This window comes from Alosa pseudoharengus, unplaced genomic scaffold (assembly GCF_046254945.1).
Source record: "Alosa pseudoharengus isolate Yale_2024_CS ecotype anadromous, Long Island Sound unplaced genomic scaffold, YU_APseudo_1.1 YU_APseudo_1.1_scf_1, whole genome shotgun sequence".
In the NCBI taxonomy this organism is placed as follows: domain Eukaryota; kingdom Metazoa; phylum Chordata; class Actinopteri; order Clupeiformes; family Clupeidae; genus Alosa; species Alosa pseudoharengus.
Genome location: NW_027468564.1, coordinates 24,398,179 through 24,418,625, shown reverse-complemented (window position 1 = coordinate 24,418,625; position 20,447 = coordinate 24,398,179). Strand labels below are relative to the sequence as shown.

The following is a 20,447-nucleotide window of genomic DNA, read 5'->3' as shown; positions in this document are numbered from 1 at the left end:
AGTGCTTTTATTCTATTCAAATACTTAATTTGAATGCAGACATGTTTCAATGTGGACGTGCAATGCTAATAAGGCAAAATGAAGATTGATGATTTGTCTGGTGATTGAATGACGGTAGGAGGGTGGGTAAAAAACTAGATGTACCGCAGAGCGGTACAAAATATGACCGCCGTCTTTCAGTGTCCCGGGAATCATTGACGGAAATTTGGGCATGCGAAAAAGAAAAAAAGAAAAAAGAAAAAAAATCTGACTAAACCTATATGACCGCCGCTTCGCTGCGCGGCGGTCATAATAATGACAGTGCCTTTTAAGAGAATGCCGACCGCACTTCAACCTAGGCTAGTTGATTGACAGATCTAGCGTCAACTAGACGCAGTCTATTTAAAGGCGTTTCTCCTCTTTGATTGTTTGCACTGACGATGGTCTGAATGGGACCGAAAGCGTTTTGTACTTTGGTAGCACTTTGCACTTTCCATCACTGGATTAAAATCTGCATTGGCAACATTGATGTGCGAGTTCATGACTAAAAGACTAAAAAATATATGTCAAAACGATGTATGTAGTGTGAAAATATATGTCAAAGTAATGTGATGAAATGGTGAACGTGTGAATGCTTCGCGAAAGATTCTGCAGTGAGTATTAAGCTTGATGTTTTATCACTTCTTCTGTCTATGTTGTGTTGTGTTTGCCGATTGAGTATTAAGCTTGATGTTTTATCACTTTTGTCTATGTTGTGTTGTGTTTGAGTATTGAGTATTAAACTTGATGTTTATCGCTTTCTAGGGATAAAAGGAAATGAAAAACCCTATTAAGGAATGGAATGTGTCGTGTCTCAGAACCCCTGCTAGGGGACAGTAGAAACAAAAAGGTCCTAATTGGGAAATCAATTAGCGTAGAGTATAATTCTTCTCTGCTTCTGTTGTGTTGTGTTTAAGTCTAGACCCTTTCAACAATAAAAACAAAAACAATGCTTGAACGTTCTATTTGGTTCCCAATCTACTTCCTCTGCATTAAGATAACATATGGAATGTTAAAACGGAAGCCTTGTGGGGCCAACTATGATGCTGATAATGGAACTCTCTTGAAAGGGTCTATAAGGAAATCACAAACAACCTCCAGTCTTGCATGATGTTTTATTGCTTTCCGGGGATAAAAGAAAATGATAAAAAAAAAACATTAAGGTATGGAATGTGTCGTGTCACAGATCCTCTTCTACGGGACAGTAGAAACAAAAAGGTCCTAATTGGGAAATAAATTAGTGTATTAGAGTATAATTCTCAATCTTTAATTGATGACCGAATTTCCAGAAATAAGTGAGAGTAGGAAGATAAACATTAAAAAAGTTAATTTCCTTGAGAGTAAATTATGCTCCCGGAATATCTTGGTGGCCTTGAGTTACTGGCCAGTAGAGAAATAGGTAAAGGTAGAAAGGTTAGCATGAAGGTAAACATGAAAATTACTACACATGAAGTTATGAACTGTGATGCAGGCGGCGATAGTGTAGTGGGCTGCAGTATATCCAGAAAAGTTGCAGTTTGGATTCCAGGTTGCCATCGCTGTGCCCTTGGGCAAGGCACTTAATCCTGAGTTGCTCTGGGGAGAATGGCCCTTTGTAATAATTGACATATGCCAGTGACTTTGGATGAAAGTGTCAGCCTGAAGTGTGAGTCTGATGAGCCTTTGATTCATACGCCAGCCCAGGTTCCGAGAGTGTCTCGTTGGCCTTAACGTAGAGGCCAGTGGAGAATTTGGTTGTGTAGGAAGGTTAGTATAAAAGTAAATGTAAAATGCCTTCACAGGATGAAGATGAAGATGAAGATGAAGATGAAGATGAAGATGAAGATGAAGATGAAGATGAAGATGAAGATGAAGATGAAGATGAAGATGAAGATGAAGATGAAGATGAAGATGAAGATGAAGATGAAGATGAAGATGAAGATGAAGATGAAGATGAAGATGAAGATGAAGATGAAGATGAAGATGAAGATGAAGATGAAGATGATGATGAAGATGATGATGAAGATGATGATGAAGATGATGATGATGATGATGATGATGATGATGATGATGATGATGATGATGATGATGATGATGAAGATGAAGATGAAGATGAAGATGATGATGATGATGATGATGATGATGATGATGATGATGATGATGATGATGATGATGATGATGATGATGATGATGATGGTGGTGGTGGTGGTGGTGGTGGTGGTGATAATGATGATGATGGTGATGGTCGTAAAGGTTGTTGTGGTGGTGGTGGTGATGATGATGATGATGATGGTGATGATGATGATGGTGGTGGTGGTGGTGGTGGTGGTGGTGATGATGATGATGTTGGTGATGATGATGATGATGATGATGATGGTGATGATGATGATGATGATGATGATGATGATGATGATGATGGTGGTGGTGGTGGTGGTGGTGGTGGTGGTGGTGGTGGTGGTGGTGATGATGATGATGATGATGATGATGATGATGATGATGATGATGATGATGATGATGATGGTGATGGTGGTGATGATGATGATGATGGTGGTGATGATGATGATGATGATGATGATGGTGGTGGTGATGATGATGATGATGATGATGATGATGATGATGATGATGGTGGTGGTGGTGGTGAAAATCCTTTGATTCATACGCTAGCCCAAGGCTGTATGTTCCCGTAGACGGAGAGGGTCTTGATGATTCATACGCCAGCCCAAGGCTGTATGTTCCCGTAGACGGAGAGGGTCTTGATGATTCATACGCCAGCCCAAGGCTGTATGTTCCCGTAGACGGAGAGGGTCTTGATGGCCTGGGCATCCAGGCTCTGGTAGAGGGGCTCTGGGAGATCAGAGCTGGCGGTGTGGAGGAGGTTCTGGTAGACCGGGCTGAGTGGCCGGCTCTGGCCATCCACGGGAGTGTCCACCTCCAACACTGGAAAATGCTCAGCGTAGCAACTGATCTGATCGGCATCAGCATGGTTGTGATGAAACATAAGATAGATAGATAGAGAGAGAGAGAGAGAGAGAGAGAGAGAGAGAGAGAGATAGAGAGAGAGAGAGCCAGATAGATTGATAGATAAATAGATGGATAGATCGAAAGAGAGATAGAAAGCAAGAGAGAGAAACGAGAGTACATAAGAAAGAATGAACGGAATTGCAATTAAAATTAACTTTGCAAAACTCATAATAAATTCACTCTATTCAGTTTCCTCAATTTTTAATGGCCAGCTCATTCAAAACATAAAGAGGGGCACAGACAACATGGTACAAACCAAATGATAAATGTATTTAATCAAAGCAAAATGTTACCAAATAGCAAAATGTCTGGGGGAAAAGAAATGGCATGCGTGTGTGCACTGTGGAAAGAGAGTGTCAATACATGAAGTTCACCAAAAAAAAAGAGGGGGGAAGATACAGATACCCTCACGGGTAAATTTCCCTCACAGGATCAAAATAGTATATATACTTATACTTGATACAAATAAGGTGAGAGCAAAGTGCAAGTGTGAGAGAATCAAAGTGAGTTCCTGCAGAAGAAAAAGAAGTGCCTAATGAGAGAGATATGGAACCTTTTATAGTCCCACCCTAACCACAGGTGCAATAAGTTAGGGTATTAGCCATGCTCAGCCCTGCCCATGCACTGACAGGAGAAGGCCAGAAGGGGCACAGGTGGTGGTCACACGATCTAGGGTCCAGCTTAAGACAAGAAAATATGTCTATCTCTTGTTATTCACTTTCATCCCAATGATAACATTATTACTCATATTGCTCTTTGAATCGAGTAAACAACTCCCCTCAAACTGACTGTGGCCTAATGACCACAAAGGACTCGACTTCAGTTTCTCTTCCTCTTTCCTGGCTAGTCCAATAAGGTTTGTCTAATCAGAGATTATGTCAGCCCATTCCAAACATGGCTGTGTCTTACGTATTCTGATGACTCATCTAGCAAAGACCTCAGTAGTCTCTGAATAGCCCCTTGACAGTGGCTGTGAACTCCCATGTATTGTTGCAATGGCATTTGACACTGTTTCACAACTCCCACTCTCAACACACTGCCCTATGAACAATTACTTCATCTATTTGTATTAATTTATTAATATTATTTTTAAGGTACACTGTGACAACATATTGCTTTGTCTATGTCCAGATATATTTATAATCATTTGCAACCAGTTACCTAAAAGAAAATAGCAAAATTTAAAAAATTTAGATGGTTGTATTTATTTATTTATTTATTTATTTCAGTGTTGTAACACTGTGTGACCTCTCATCCCTAGCAAATCTGTATTGACATTTAGCCTGTTTCCATTTAGTTGCCTGTAGTCCTATTCTGAGGACAGTTGTCATATTAAGTGACATTTCACTCCATGTATAGCCCCTTAAGTAACCATGTTGTGATCCGGCTTCCCTTTTAAGTAAGTTGTCCACTGGTATTTAACTACACTCAAAATAACAGTATAAATCTATATAGAAATTTGTGGTCACGCACAAGGCTAAGTGAAACTTTGTAGTTCAAATTTACTTGATGTCAAGAAATGTACTCACCTCATCAGAACGGAATGACCAGTGTGTCTCAGGCTGGTTCATAGCAATGCGTGGAACTGCAGGCCAAAAGACAACATAGATCTTCAGTGGATATAAATGCTTATTTCCCGTAAAAGTCTAGTACAGTGTTTCTCAAAAGTGTGGTCTGCAAGCTATCCGAAGTGGTCCGCGAGCAGACGTGGTAAAATATAATATAGATGAGTTGTTTGCAATATTGAATCAACTTGTATGTAAATTCAAACAGTTCTGCAACACTGCCTATGTAGGCTAAGCTATGCCAGTTTAAATCATACGAATGGTTAAGTGGTCCTTGGTCTGAAAAAGCTTGAGAAACACTGGTCTAGTGGGACTACTGCACATGCCACCCAAGTTTCATGTGCCCCTGCGTGGGTACTTCTATATGAGTGTGTTCAGGTTACGGTTGCATTGTGTGCAGAAGTGTGTGTGTGTGGCTGGGATGGGGGAAGAGAAAAAACCCTGTAGTTGTATGAACTTTGTGTGTGTGTGTGTGTGTGTGTGTGTGTGTGTGTGTGTGTGTGAGAGAGAGAGAGAAAGAGAGAGAGCGGCGGAAGCTGGTTAGATGGCTTTTGACATAAAAAGAGTAAGATAGACATATGTGTGCTATACTCACCACTTTGTTTGATCCCAACATTGAAGTACAGCACAACAACAAAACCGGTCATACACATGATACCAGTCACCACCAAAATCATAGCTAGCACGGATGCTGAGGAACAGAGATAGATAGATAGATAGATAGATAGATAGATAGATAGAGAGAGAGAGAGAGAGAGCTTACTGGATGTTTGCTAAATGCTAGCATGCTAAGGCTAACTGCTGACACCATGAGGGTTTGGTTTTATTCTCAAGAAGCCATACTGCCACCTTGTGCATCAACACTGATATTGCAGTAACAATGTTAAACACAGAGAGAGGAAGTCTACCTCTAGTTAGATTCCTGCCAGAGTCTTCCCACACCAAAAATTCAGTGGTGACCGTTGTGACTTGTGTGGACAAGTCAGGTGTCTTGGTCACACCTATGAGAGTGAAGGAGGACATCTTATCTTATTCATCATGTCAAAAGCCTTACAGTGTACCACCCACGGTATCCCCCTCCCCTGCACCTTATTGCTAGGTAGCATAGAATTATACACCATTTGAAAGCTTGGACTCTTGGGAGTCCATACATGACAATCTTTTTCAGGTACAACCTGTATAATGCTTTACATTGTCAAATTAATCTATGTCTTAATTAAATTTTATAAAAAACATTTTAGGGTAACCAAAAGTCCTATGGGGAGTCTCCATAGCACAGACATACATTTACAATTAACTGTGCAAACTACTCATCTTTTATTCTATATTGATCTACTTGTACACACAGCTTCACAAGACCTGGTGCTATGGCTCAGTTGTGTTTCTCAAGTGACTCAAGTGACTAGAGGGCTGAAAAGAGGTCACTTCAAAGATGTTTCTCACCCAGTAGAAAAAAAAAAAAAACAATACTCTAGCCTCTGTTACTCTCACAAATCAATTCTGATTGTTTCTCAAGAAACTACTGGGTCTCGGCTTTTCTAAAGGGGTCAAGCATTTGATGGTAGGCCAAATTAGGTAGGAACAGTGTCCTCTGATAGGTAGAGTGTAATGTCATGGGGACAAGCCTAGAAATGGCCCATCCGAATGAAGTTAGACATACTGTTTCATATGCACACTACAGTTAAATCACACACACACACACGAACACACACACACACACACACACACACACACACACACACACACACACACACACACACACACAAGCACTCACCTGCTTTTACAAACAGCTGGACCTGTGTGAATTCAGGCTCCGGATCTGTGTCTACTCCACAGTTGTACATCCCAGAATCGTTCACTGTCAGCTCCCTTATCGTCACATCAAAAAAATCCTTCTTACGGTCGTCACAGATTGAGAACCGGCCCTGAGAGGCACACCGGGCGCTCCCGCTGCTCCGGACCAGGGTGGTGTTGGGTCCCCTGGTCAGGTACTTGGCCAGGTGTTGGCTGGGTGTTGGCCCGGTGTTGGCTGGGTGCTGGCCCGGTGTTGGCCAGGTGTTGGCTGGGTAGGGTTTAGGCAACGGGCAGTGGATGACCACACTCCCTCCCTCAGTCCCGTTCACACTCATTGGAGCCACTGCTGTAGCTGCTGCTCTCGAGAGGTAATGTGTAAAATAAATGATTTAAGTTTTAAAAATAATATGAAATAAAATAAATGTACGATTTTTTTTAACGATTTAAGATTAAAAACACAGCAAGAGGTAAGATAAGACAACTACATAGCTCTCGAGAGGTAATATGTAAAAGAAATAATTTAAGATTAAAAACACAGCAAGAGGTGAGATAAGACAATTCACAAATAACACTGATGAAAGGACTAAAAGATTTTGAACGCTATTGAATTTATATTAGGCTAGAAAAAAATAATCTACTGTTATGAAAGTTATAACGCCATGAATTCAGACAACATGACCTATAGATTAAGCATACAATCACCAGTACATGCTGCAGAATTAGCCAACTTCAAGTTTAATCAGGACTGATGAAGTTCAATTAAAACTGACCTGAGAGAAGAACGGACAGGACGACAATCAATGCTGTCATGTTTGTTTATATTTTCACCCTTTACTACAGTATCTCACAAAAATACAGGCATTAAGCTCTCCGGTGTTCAGTCTGCCTCATCCAGACGTGCTACTGCAGCACCATCCTCTATACGCCTGCAGTCACAGCAGCGCACATACCAATCCCCATACACAGTTATGAGTGCTGTTTGTGGTCCCAGTAGTGGGAGGAGACGCATGTGTCCAAATGTCATTGTCTTGGGTGAGCTCCATGAACAATGCATGTGAGCTAGGGTGTGTTTCTCAGTTCTGTGTGGAAACCACCTTCCTCACGTCGCTATAGTCAACTAGCAGCGTGGTTCAAGGAGGTTAGGGTTTTCACAGGCAGACAGTCGGAAAAAGAAACATGAATGCATACACACACACACACACGCATGCACGCATGCACACACGCACACACACAGAAATGCAGACATACACACATTTGCATGCATCCACACACCACATACACATGCATACGCATGCAAATTAAGTCACTTGTGATGGTCATTCTTCATGATAGCCAAAAAAGGTAAGAGGAACTGGATGTTAGCATAACACAGGAACATTGGAGTAAGGTTTGATTTTACCCTCAAAATAAATATCCAAATGTCCATTACCTATTAAATGATTAGTTAGCTTCTAGTTAATCTCTCCCTAATGCATTATACGTATGTGTTCATCCATTTATTAATTGATGTATTTAATATCACACAATAAATAAAAGCAACAATTACCACACACACACACACACACACACACTGTCACGCCTGCACCAGGTTCTCAACTGACCACGCCCCCTCTGAACTCTCCTTCCCCAATGTCACCTGTGCCTCCTGATCACTGTCACCTGTGCCTCCTGATCACTGTCACCTGTGCCTCCTGATCACCTGTACCTCCTGATCACTGTCACCTGTACCTCCTGATCACCTGTGCCTCCTGATCACTGTCACCTGTACCTCCTGATAGTGATGGGCAAATGAAGCTTTGGTGAACCACTGAACCACAGCAGTATGAACCTAGCGACACTAGCTGAAAAGCAAAAAGATGGCCGCTACACATACATTTTTCAACATAAAAGTCCTTAACAAACCAATATTTTTGGTTACATATACTGGTTTGGGTAAAGACTTTTATGTTGAAAAATCTACATGTGGCGGCCATATTGTTTTTTTTTTTATTAGTGTTGCTAGCTTCACACTGCTGTGGTTTAGTGGTTCACCAAAGCTTCATTTGCCCATCACTACCTCCTGATCACTGTCACCTGTAGCTCCTGATCACTGTCACCTGTGCCTCCTGATCACTGTCACCTGCACCTCCTGATCACTGTCACCTGTGCCTCCTGATCACTGTCACCTGTACCTCCTGATCACTGTCACCTGTACCTCCTGATCACTGTCACCTGTGCCTCCTGACCACTGTCACCTGTAGCTCCTGATCACTGTCACCTGTGCCTCCTGATCACTGTCACCTGTGCCTCCCATTAACTATTAAAGTAAATGATTAGTTAACTTACATAATATCACCCTAATGCATGCATTTTGTATGCGTGTTACCTTTGAGATCCACCTATCGGTGCTAAATAATGAGAACATTTTGATGAAAAAAAATACACTATCAAAAATACTTTTATTACATGTATGTTCAATTACATAAATTACCTTTAGCAGACACATTTAACCATACCACAAGTACTACACAGGAAAAAGTCCATTCAAATCCAGACATACACTCACAGTTAATCCCTCATGTTTTGCTCAACACCAATCAAAAGCAGGAGCAATGAAAAGAAAGACAGACAGATGAATGGATATGGAAGAGATCAGTAAGAAAGGCAGAACGGTCATCAGTGGGGTTGGATGGTAGCATATTCGCTGGTGATCACTTCTCTGGGAGTAACAGCAGAGCTGAGTTGCGTCTGTTGGTCTGCCCCCTTGTGGAAGGTGACGGTGGCGTAGTCAGGGCTGGCTGGAGGACCAATGGTGCTGGAGCTGGGGTCATTGATCTCCTCATAGACACAATCTCTCTGAGGCAGCTGGAAATAGATGAAGAGCATTCTCTAGGACAGTCTTATACTATTCAGTATATCAGCAAAGATGACTAGAAACCACTGAAGCCAATGCTGTGTCTGCTACAGAATTATTATCACAGTTTATCTTCTGATCCCTGTTAATGTCATATTCATATTTATCACACAAACTGTTTATCAACATCACACCATAGCAACAAACATGATTACCTAGCAACTAGCATAGCAACCACTTCATTAAATATATATGTATTTGTCTTTTTTAATGGATTTCTTACTCTTTGGTGTCCAACAGCTGTAGATGAGGTATTTCCTATGGAAACAAGAATGTTGATTGCATAAATAAGAAAATCAATGGTGAAAAAACACCTCATTCCACATTGAGAACATGACAACCTACAGTTGTCTATTATTCTAACCACCAGAGGGCAATAATGAGTCATTGCTGTAAGTGTGTATGCATGAACGTGTGTGTGTGTGTGCGTGTGTGTGTGTGTGTGTGTGTGTGTGTGTGTGTGTGCGTGTGTGTGTGTGTGTGTGTGTGTGTGTGTGTGTGTGTGTGTTTGTGTTTGTGTGTGTGTGTGGGGGGGGGGGGGCTGTCAGCCTGTGATAAGGAGGCGAAACTCACCCTGTGCCTTCCTCTTCTTATAGACGTACAGTGTGACTCCTCCCAGGCCAGTCACCAGGAACACCAGGGTCAAAGAGGCTATGAGCAGGACACGGTTGTCTGGAATCATATTTGTGAAAGTTTACTGTAATGTCTGTATAAAATGCTGAAAAGAGTAGGAGTTCAATGTGAAAAAAAGAAAAAAAAACAGTTTAGCAGCATTTGTTATCTCATGTTTAAGAAATAGCTTAACTGCTGTCCAACAGTTCAACTACAACTGTGGTGTACACAAATTGAGCAGTTCTCACCAGCTGTAGATTGATTGGTAGGTTGAGGTGATGGCAGATTGTCAGAGGATCTTGGTGAAGTATGATGGTTTGGATCTGAAAAAGCACCCCTGAGCTGCTTACAGTAATACAAACCTGTTCTTTGTACATACTTGTAGGACATTGTTTACTGACTACATGTTATAGTCACATTTTTAGGTAGAGGAAAAGAAAATGATAGAGCAGAAATGATAAAACAATAACTAGAAACTGTTTGGTATAACTTATAATAGTGATTAGAGTTTTAATCAGCAGCACTTTGACTGTTGACTGTGGGGAATGACAGAGAGAGAGAAAGAGAGAGAGAGAGAAAGAGAGAGAAGAGACGTTACAGTCTGAGAAAAGGGAAGTGCTACTTCAGGCCATCTGTGGGTGAACAGGCATACGCTTGATGCTCAGAACAGGCATACGCTTGGTGCTCATTTCAGGTCAGCAGTGGATTCTCTGTTTTTAATTAGTTTACTCACCAATGATGTTGAGTTTAACCTCTTTGAAGAGGTTAATGCTGCCAGTGTTTCCACCAGTTCCTATTCCACACCAGTAAACTCCAGCATCAGATGGCATTAGATTGATGGTCACTTTAAATGTATGTGTTATGCTATCATCATCTATACTTAGTTTTGCTGGCTGTTGTGGTGATTTAGATGTAGTGACTTCAGAGAAGATCATTGTAGGGTGCTGTTTGTAAAAGCCCTTGCTATTCTCTTTCATGCTGACTGGGTACTTACAACTGACCTTAAGGGCCTCCCCCACATTACCAGACTGTGTAATGGGTCGGCCACAACATGGATCTGAGAATAGAGAATTGAACTTGAAAAATGTATTATTTTCAAGCACAGAAACAAATAACTTATTTAAATTTATTTTGTATTTTTATCAATGTAAAAAAAATAGTCTCACCATTTTTCACCTCCAAATTGAATGTGGTGTTTTTATAATCGTCCGATCTCAGCTCCACTAAACAGTGATATATCCCAGAGTCCTTTTCTGTGAGGTTTCTCATCTGTACTAAGAAGTGATTGACATCTGTATCATATATTGTGAACCGTTTGTCTTTGGTTTGAGATTTTTGGTCAAATTTGCAGTTCTTATTGCCCTTGCAGAAGGACTTCCTATTTGTTTTATATTCTCTATTATAACCACACTTGATAATGATGCCCCCTCCAGAGAAAGCAGTCAGTTTTACACCTTGAGCATCAGCAAAGGCCAACTCAGCAAGAACTAAAAAAAATGCATAAAACACAATGAATAGGACATCTCCATAACAAACCCAGTTGCTAGCATGATCTTAACTGAATAATATATGTGCATGCATCTACCTTAATATGATGTGAGAGATCCGGAGCTAATAAAAAAGCCTGAATGCCTATACCTAACTACGCCACTGAGTGAATCCTACACGCATGTTCAACGCTTCGCTCAAAAACTGGCTTCATTTGCTTAATGTCAGTCAAAAACACTTGGAGGCGACTAGTGTTAGAACCGCATAAGTTTGGAGTTACAAATGTCAGGATATGTTGTTCAGATATACGGCCCAACGTCTTGATATGCACAGAACTTACTTACAGCTATGTCTGAAAGTGACTTATAACAATTATAGTTGCTAGCATGATGGTAACTGAATAGAAATGTGTATGTATCTACCTGAGAGGAGAAGGGTGAGAAACAGAGGAGCCTTCATTCTGAGCTGTACAGCAGGACTCAGCCACCGACTGCCCCGTGATTAAACCTGTATCAAATGGCAGTTCAAGAATTCCTGTTTGCGTGTCCAATGCGCTCCAACAGCCCTCACATTGACCAACACTGAGACGCTGTGGAGCTGTACATCTGTGGTGTTTTAAAATAGCTGTATCTGCTTACGTGGGCGGGGTGATCTCACAGTACAACCGACCTCTTAAACCCCTTCCTCTTTTTCTCTGGCCTCATCAGGACTTATTTAATAAATAATGATTAGTGACTGTCGTGTTTTTACATCCATAAAGCTTGACACTTTTAACTTTCCACATGTGTTTTCATAATCTCAATATTGTATTTGAATGGGTATCTCTCTCTCTCTCTCTTTCTACCTATGATCTACAGCCCTGAGTGAAACATACATGCACACACACACACACACACACACACACACACACACACACACACACACGCACATGCACACTCATACTCACATGCACAAGCACACGCACACACACACATGCACACGCACAAGCACACCAGCACATCCAGCAGTTTACTCACCCTTTGCCCACGCCACTGACCCCAGACACACACCCACAGAGTGTGAACTCTTTTCTCTACACTCTACACTCCTGTTTTGTGCTAGAGGCCTGTCTATAGAGAGTGCAAATAAAAAACAACTTGCCTTTGACTAACTTCTTACATTAGTTACACAATATTTTTTAAAGGATATATAATTGGTGAGAGATACCAAAGGCAGAGTAGGGATGAGTCTCTACAGAATAAGTCTGTCTCCAGGACTCTGATGGCACATAATGTTTATATAAATTGCTTTTATCATGACTAATGTCAGGAGAAAGAAAACACAAAAATATAAGTGTTTGTTCAAAATAATGCATTGCTGATTTGAGGCGGAACATGGTAAAGTGACTCAAAATGTAAGGGGACAATGCCCCTCATTACAGAGAGGGACGTATCTCAAAGAACTTCTGTCAAACAAATACCATGCTGTAGGCATTAATGAGGACAAGTCTCTCTCTCTCTCTCTCTCTCTCTCTCTCTCTCTCTCTCTCTCTCTCTCTCTCTGGCAGCATGATCTACCTGAGACGAGCACAAGGAGGATCAGAAGAGTCTTCATCCTGAGTTGGCTGCCACAACACAGACACTGCAGGTACATCACAGTATGTGTAGTTTTTAACTCTCTCTCTCTCTCTCTCTCTCTCTCTCATGCCTGTGCTCTACTGCCAGCTAGCAGTTAACTCACAGTCAGCCCTCACCAATGATGCCATACAAGCCTCACCAATGACCACATACACTTTTTCTCACGGGAAAACAGGGCTGCACTACACTCTGGCTGTGTGGCAGGCAGAGAGACAAAACAGCAAAGTTAAGAATAATGACAAGCTAATTGACACCTCATTCACATCAGATGTGTGGCAGCATGTGCCCAAAGTTCTTTTAGGTAAATCCCTCCACTCGACAACCATCTTTTTTGGCACGTATTGGGCATCTATTTCGGCAGAAATGTGCGTGTGCAAAGCTTCACAACACCAACCTTGCTCCAGTGGCGAGATCACATATATGATTCGAGATCACAGATATGAACATATGATTGGCACGATGTATTCACAACACACCACATGATTGGCACAATGTATTCACATGTCAACTTTTTTGCCGCGGAAGCGCTGGGATATGTGTAGACAACGGCCATATTGGCGTTACAAACTAACCCCATGCATTTCTATGGAGGACTTGGAGTGCTGTGTATCCTCATTAGAATGTCTCTGATGTGCATGTCAGCTGTGTTAGCTGTCCATTTGTTGTTTACATTCCAGCACCCATTGGTTAGATCATTTCCTCCATGCAGTGTGGTGAACGTTATTGCAATGACAATAGTGACCCCTGCTGGTTATAAAAGGCAAAAAGCAGCCAACTTAATTTACAATCAGAGTTTGCATTTTCCAGCACAAGACTAGTGGTCATGATGTCGCCAGCAAGGCGGGGCGAAAATAGACATCGAAATAGACTGTTTTTTTTTTGTTTTGTTTTTTTATTATCTAACAAAGACATATAATATTATGCTCAATATTACAATATCACATAGGTTTTTCAACATTAAACCTAAACACATAGGCATGCATGTAACAAAATAAGATATATTTATAGAGATCATCTACAGGAAATCACACAGTTAAAATACACACAGTTCTACTCTGATGTGCTTTACAACAACTGAAAAACTAAAAACTACACATACATTTTTTCAAGTCCAATAAGCAAAACATTATTAAATATGTACTCCAGCTATTGATTAACCTCTAAAAAATAATCTTAGCTCCTAAAAGATAAATAAAAAAAAAAAAATACTGTGCAAGTGACATGCAAACACTATGTAGCATAGAAGGAAATAGAATAAGAGCAAATCAGACAGAGGAAATGGTCAGTGGGGTTGGATGATAGCATATTCACTGGTGATCACTCCTCTGAGAGTTACAGCAGAGCTGGATTGCGTCTGTTGGTCTGCCCCCTGGTGAAAGGTGACGGTGGTGTAGTCGGGGATGGCCAGAGGACTAGGCTGGGGCGCTGGAGCTGGGGTCAGATGGGGCGCCGGGGTCATTGATCTCCTCATAGACACAATCTCTCTGAGGCGGCTGGAAATACATGAAGAGCATTCTCTAGGACAATCTCATACTAGTCAGTATACCAGCAAAGATAACCAGAAACCACTGAAGCCAATGCTGTGTCTGCTACATAGCCTAATTATTATCGCGGTTTATCTTCTGATCCCTGTTAATGTCATATTCATATTTATTGAAATGTAATTTATCTATCTATATTTTAAATGATCTGCCAATGAACACACAAACTGTTTATCAACATCACACCATAGCAACCAACATGTTTACCTAACAACCAGCAGAGCAACCATTTCATTTATATATATACTGTATGTATGTGTCTGTTTAATGGATGTCTTACTCTCTGGTGTCCAACAGCTGTAGATGAGTTATTTCCTATGGAAACAAGAATGCTTATTGCATGGAATAGCAGAATAGCAATGGTGACAAAACACCACATTCCATTGAGAACTTGACAGCCTACAGTTGTTTATTATTCTAACCACCAGAGGGCAAGAATGAGTCATTGCTGTAAACTCTAATGATTTTAGAAGAGCTGAGGGGTGTTGTTTGGCATGACACAAAGCAATTGCTTTATCTAAAACTGGGCTTCAATGAGAAACATAATAATTTATTCACAGTCATCCTCTAAACAATATGTGTATGCATGGCAAGCATGTACGTGTGTGTGTGTGTGTGTGTGTGTGGTGTGTGTGTGTGTTTGTGTGTGGGTGGGTGGGGGGTCAGCCTGTGATAAGGAGGCAATACTCACCCTGTGCCTTTGTCTTCTTATAGATGTACATTGTCACTCCTGCCAGGCCAGTCACCAGCACCACCAGGGTCAAAGAGACTATGAGTCGGACAAGGTTGTCTGGAATCATATTTGTGAAACCTTACTGTAATATCTGTATAAAATGCTGAAAAGAGTTGGAGTTTATTGTGAAAAATTTTTGTTATCTCATGTTTATGGAATAGCCTCTGTGGTGTATACAAATTGAACAGTTCTCACAAACTGTAGGTGGATCAGTAGGTTGAGGTGATGGCAGATTGTCAGAGGATCTTGGGGATGGTGAAGTCTGTTGGTTTGGATCTGAAAAGGCACCACTGAGCTGCTTAATACAAAACCTGTTCTTTGTACATACTTGTAGGAAATTGTTCCCTGACTACATGTTATAGTCACATTTTTAGGTGGAGGAAATTAAAATAAGAGAGCAGAAATTAAAAAACAATAACTAGAAACTGTATAACTTATAACAGTGATTAGAGTTTTGTTCAGCAGCACTTTGAGTGTGGGGAATGGCAGAGTGAGAGAGAGAAAGAGAGAGAGAGAGTGATGGAAGAATATTCTAGAAAGAGACATTACAATAAGACCATCTCTGAGAGTGAAGAAAAGTGCTACTTCAGGCCATCTGTGGGTGAAACCACAAAGTTTACATAAGGGTGCTCAGAACAGGCATAAGCTTGGTGCTCATTTCAGGTCAGTAGTGGATTCTCTCTTTTTAATTAATTTACTCACCAATGATGTTGAGTTTAACCTCTTTGAAGAGGCTAATGCTGCCAGTGTTTCCATCAGTTTCTATTCCACACCAGTAAACTCCAGCATCAGACGGCGTTATATTGATGGTCACTTTTAATGTATGTGTTATGCTATCATCAACTATGCTTAGTTTTGCTGGCTGTTGTGGTGATTTAGAGGCAGTACCTTCAGAGAGGATCATTGTATGGTGCTGTTTGTAAAAGCCCTTGCTGTTCCCTTTCATGCTTACTGGGTACTTACAACTGACCTGAAGGGCCTCACCCACGCTACCAGACTTTGTAATGGATTGACCACAACAAGGATCTGTTAAAAGAGAATTGAACTTAGAAATATGTTACTATTTTCAAGCACAAAAACAAATAACTTTGGTTTTACCAAATTAAATAAATAAAATTAATTAATACATTTGTATCAATGTAAAAAAAAATAAGTCTCACCATTTTTCACCTCCAACTTGAATGTGGCCTTTTTGTAATTGTCCTGAATCAGTTCCACTAAACAGTGATATATCCCTGAGTCCTTTTCTGTGAGGTTTCTTATCAGTACTAAGAAGTGATTGTCATTTGTATCATATATTGTGAACCGTTTGTCTTTGTTCTGAGAGTTTCGGTCAAATTTGCAGTTCTCATTGCCCTTACAGAAGGACTTCCTATTTGTTTTATATTCTCTATTATAACCACACTTGGTAATGATGCCCCCTCCAGAGAAAGCAGTCAGTTTTACACCTTGAGCTTCAGCAAAGGGCAACTCAGCAAGAACTGAAAAGATGCATAAATCACAATAAATAGGACATCGCCATAACAAACCCAGTTGCTAGCATGATCTTAACTGAATATTATGTGCATGCATCTACCTTAATATGATGTGAGAGATCTGGAGCTAATAAAAAAAAAAGTTCGGGGCTATAGCCTGAATGCCTATACCTAACTACGCCACTGAGTGAATCCTACAGGCATGTGCAACGCTTCGCTCAAAAACTGGCTTCATTTGCACAATGTCAGTCAAAAACACTTGGAGGCGACTCCGCATAAGTTTGGAGTTACAAATGTCAGAATATGTTGTTCAGATATACGGCCCAACGTCTTGATATGCACAGAACTTGCAGACTTACAGCTACATCTGAAAGTGACATATAACAATTCCAGTTGCTAGCATGATGGTAACTGAATAGAATTGTGCATGTATCTACCTGAGAGGAGAAGGGTGAGAAACAGAGGAGCCTTCATTCTGAGCTGTACAGCAGGACTCAGCCACCGACTGCCCCGTGATTAAAATCTGCATCAAATGGTAGTTCAAGTATTCCTTTTTACGTATCCAATGCACTCCAACAGCCCTCACACTGCCCAACACTGAGACTCTGTGGAACTGTACATCTGTGGTGTTCTAAAATGGCTGTATCTGCTTACGTGGGCGGGGTGATCTCACAGTACAACCGACCTCTTAAACCCCTTCCTCTTTTTCTCTGCCCTCATCAGGACTTATTTAATAATGATTAGTGACTGTCATGTGTTGTTACATCCATACAGCTTGACACTTTTAACTTTCCACATATGTGTTTTAAAAATCTCAATATTGTATTTGAATGGCCACCTCTCTCTCTCTCTTTCTACCAATGATCTACAGCCCTGAGTAAAACATACACACTCACACGCACATGCACACGCATACAAACACAAACACACATGCGCACGCACACACATACAAACACAAACCCACATGTGCACGCACACCCATACCAGCACATCCAGCAGTTTACTCACCCTTTGCTCACGCCACTGACCCCAGACACACACCCACAGAGTGTGAACTCTTTTCTCTACACTCTACACTCCTGCTTTGTGCTAGAGGCCTGTCTATAGAGAGTGTAAATAAAAACAACTTGCCTGACTAACTCCTTACATTAGTTACACAATATTTTACACAAGGACTGCAATAATTGGTGAGAGATACCAAAGGCAGAGCAGGGATGAGTCTCCACAGAATATGTCTGTCTCTAGGACTCTGATGACACATACAGTTTATATAAATTGATTTTATCATTACTAATGTCAGGAGAAAGAAAACACAAAAAGACAAGTGTTTGTTGAAAATAATGCATTGCTGATTTGAGACGGAACATGGTAAAGTGACTCAAAATGTAAGGGGACAATGCATCTCATTACAGAGAGAGGGACATGTCTTAAATAACTTCTGTCAAACAAATACCATGCTGTTAGCATTAATGAGGACAAGTTTATCTCTCTCTCTCTCTCTCTCTCTCTGTCTCTGTCAGCATGATCTACCTGAGATGAGCAGAGGAGGATCAGAAGAGTCTTCATCCTGAGTTGGCAGCTTTTAACTCTCTCTCTCTCTCTTTCGCCTGTGCTCTACTGCCCTGAGTGAAACCAGCTAGCAGTTAACTCACAGTCAGCCCTCACCAATGACGCCATACAGGCCTCACCAATGACCACATACACTTTTTCTCACGGGAAAACAGGGCTGCACTACACTCTGGCTGTGTGGCAGGCAGAGAGACAAAACAGCAAAGTTTAACAAGTTAAGAATAATGACAAGCTATCCGAGCTGATTGACACCTCATACACATCAAATGTGTGGCATGTGCCCGCAGTCCTTTTAGGTAAGTCCCTCCACTCGGCGGCCATCTTGTAACACTTTTTTGGCACTTATTGAGCATCTATTTTGGCAGAAATGCACGTGTGCAAAACTTCACAACACCAACCTTGCACCAACCTATCCCAATGCATTTCTATGGTGGATTTTTTAAGTGCTGTGTATCCTCATTAGAAAGTCTCTGATGTGCCTGTCAGCTGTGTTAGCTGTCCATTTGTTGTTTACATTCCAGCACCCATTGGTTAGATCATTTCCTCCATGCAGTGTGGTGAACGTTATTGCAATGACAATAGTGACCCCTGCTGGTTATAAGAGGCAAAAAGCAGCCAACTTCATTTACAATCAGAGTTTGCATTTTCCAGCAACACAAGACTAGTGGTCATGATGCCGCCAGCAAGGCGGGGCGAAAATAGACATAGAAATAGACTGTTTTTTTTGTTTGTTTTTTATATTATCCAACAAAGACATATAATATTATAATATCCCAGGTAAAAAAAAAAACTATTAAAAGTATACTTTTTGAAAGTGTACTAAGTACAGTTTGTACTTTTTTCGTCAAATCCAAGTGTAATTAAGTGTATTGAATTATGTATTAAGTTCAACTTAATACCAACTTGACTATACTTTGAGTGTAATTAGTGTGCTAAAATGGAACAACTTTTTTCATACTTTAAGTGTTCTTAAGTACATTATACAAAAAGAGATTTTATGAGCATTCGAAACACAGTCGCAGTACAATTTCGTAACATCCCAAGTGTATTGGACTTAAAAGGCATTACAGTATAACTAATAATAGTGTAGTAGTGTGTTTTGAATACACTCTTATCATCCTCATTTCTATTCATTTGGCATGCTTCTGTAATATTTTAAATTAACTTCAAATGTACTTCCTGACTACAATAAGTGCCTTGAAAGTTTGCAGTTATGTTAATAAAAGTATAGTCTTAAGACACTTTAAGCATTATAAAGGCATGCCATTTAAGTATAATATTAGTGTGATTTAAAATTGTACTATTAGTACTCTCCTACCTATTCTGTTACATGACAAACATTTTCTTCCATGCTTGGGGAGCAGTTTCCTCTGAGTGCGCACGCGCAGAGAGAATTTGCGCGCACACATTTAATATCTACGTGTGTGAAATAATATATAATATAATACACCCGAATGCATGTTTCATCGCGCAAGTGCTTTTTGCCACTATTGTGTCGCGATACTCTACAGACTTATTGGTAGACCATCAATTCAAAATGCAGATTTCATGAAAAACAAAAGTTGTTTACCCTCCTAGGTGAGATAATTTGCCCTCTAAGCTTGAAATTGTTTACTAGACACCCAGCCTACAAGCCAACAACTTAACAGTCTAACATAGCTAAATTTGTAATGCATGATCATTTATTGCTTATTTGTTTGCAAAGTCTTCTGGCCCAGAAAGAAAACCATGGTGGTTACGGATCATGGCTGAGGAGGAAAGGTACAGCTGGTAGAGTTGTGCAGTGAGTGAACTTCCCTCCCAACACTGAGATGTGGTGGCAAAAGCTGTGGTAGCTAGCTTCCTTACTAGCACAGCATCTTCCAGTCCAAGATGCATAACATTTTCGGTGGCAACCCGGGGCTGGACAGCAGTCAAATGCATTGACCTTGGTATTAGAGAATTTGTCTCTGTTGTCTGTGAACAGAAAGAAGGTGGACAACATTTTACAAGATAAACAATATTTTACACAGAAATCCATTGGCAATGATGAGATTAATACAGATTATCTGTACCTATTTGACATTTACTTTTTATGGGTCAAATTGGTATTGACACCATCTGTTTGCCATCCTGGTATGGGTAGACCTGGCCAGGTAGTCTT

At 40.7% G+C, this 20,447-nt stretch overlaps 1 protein-coding gene and 1 pseudogene across 2 annotated transcripts; both read right to left on the bottom strand.

The window, feature by feature from the left end:
• Nucleotides 1-20,447, bottom strand: part of LOC143123348 (uncharacterized) — a 685,973-nt pseudogene that overhangs the window by 606,904 nt on the left and 58,622 nt on the right.
• Nucleotides 8,835-11,919, bottom strand: LOC143123780 (uncharacterized). 2 transcript variants are annotated; one of them, XR_012986897.1, is made up of 6 exons: nucleotides 11,793-11,919; nucleotides 11,049-11,369; nucleotides 10,131-10,939; nucleotides 9,844-9,942; nucleotides 9,494-9,528; nucleotides 8,835-9,221 (listed from the first exon to the last, which is right to left on the bottom strand). XR_012986897.1 is itself a non-coding variant. In XM_076285066.1 (4 exons), exons 1-4 carry the CDS (start codon nucleotides 10,270-10,272, stop codon nucleotides 9,033-9,035), a joined length of 465 nt encoding a protein of 154 aa, XP_076141181.1. In that variant the 5' UTR covers nucleotides 10,273-10,598; the 3' UTR covers nucleotides 8,835-9,032. The 2 variants fall into 2 exon arrangements, 1 of the variants encoding a protein (XP_076141181.1); XM_076285066.1 differs by lacking the exons at nucleotides 11,049-11,369; nucleotides 11,793-11,919 and having other exon boundaries at nucleotides 10,131-10,598.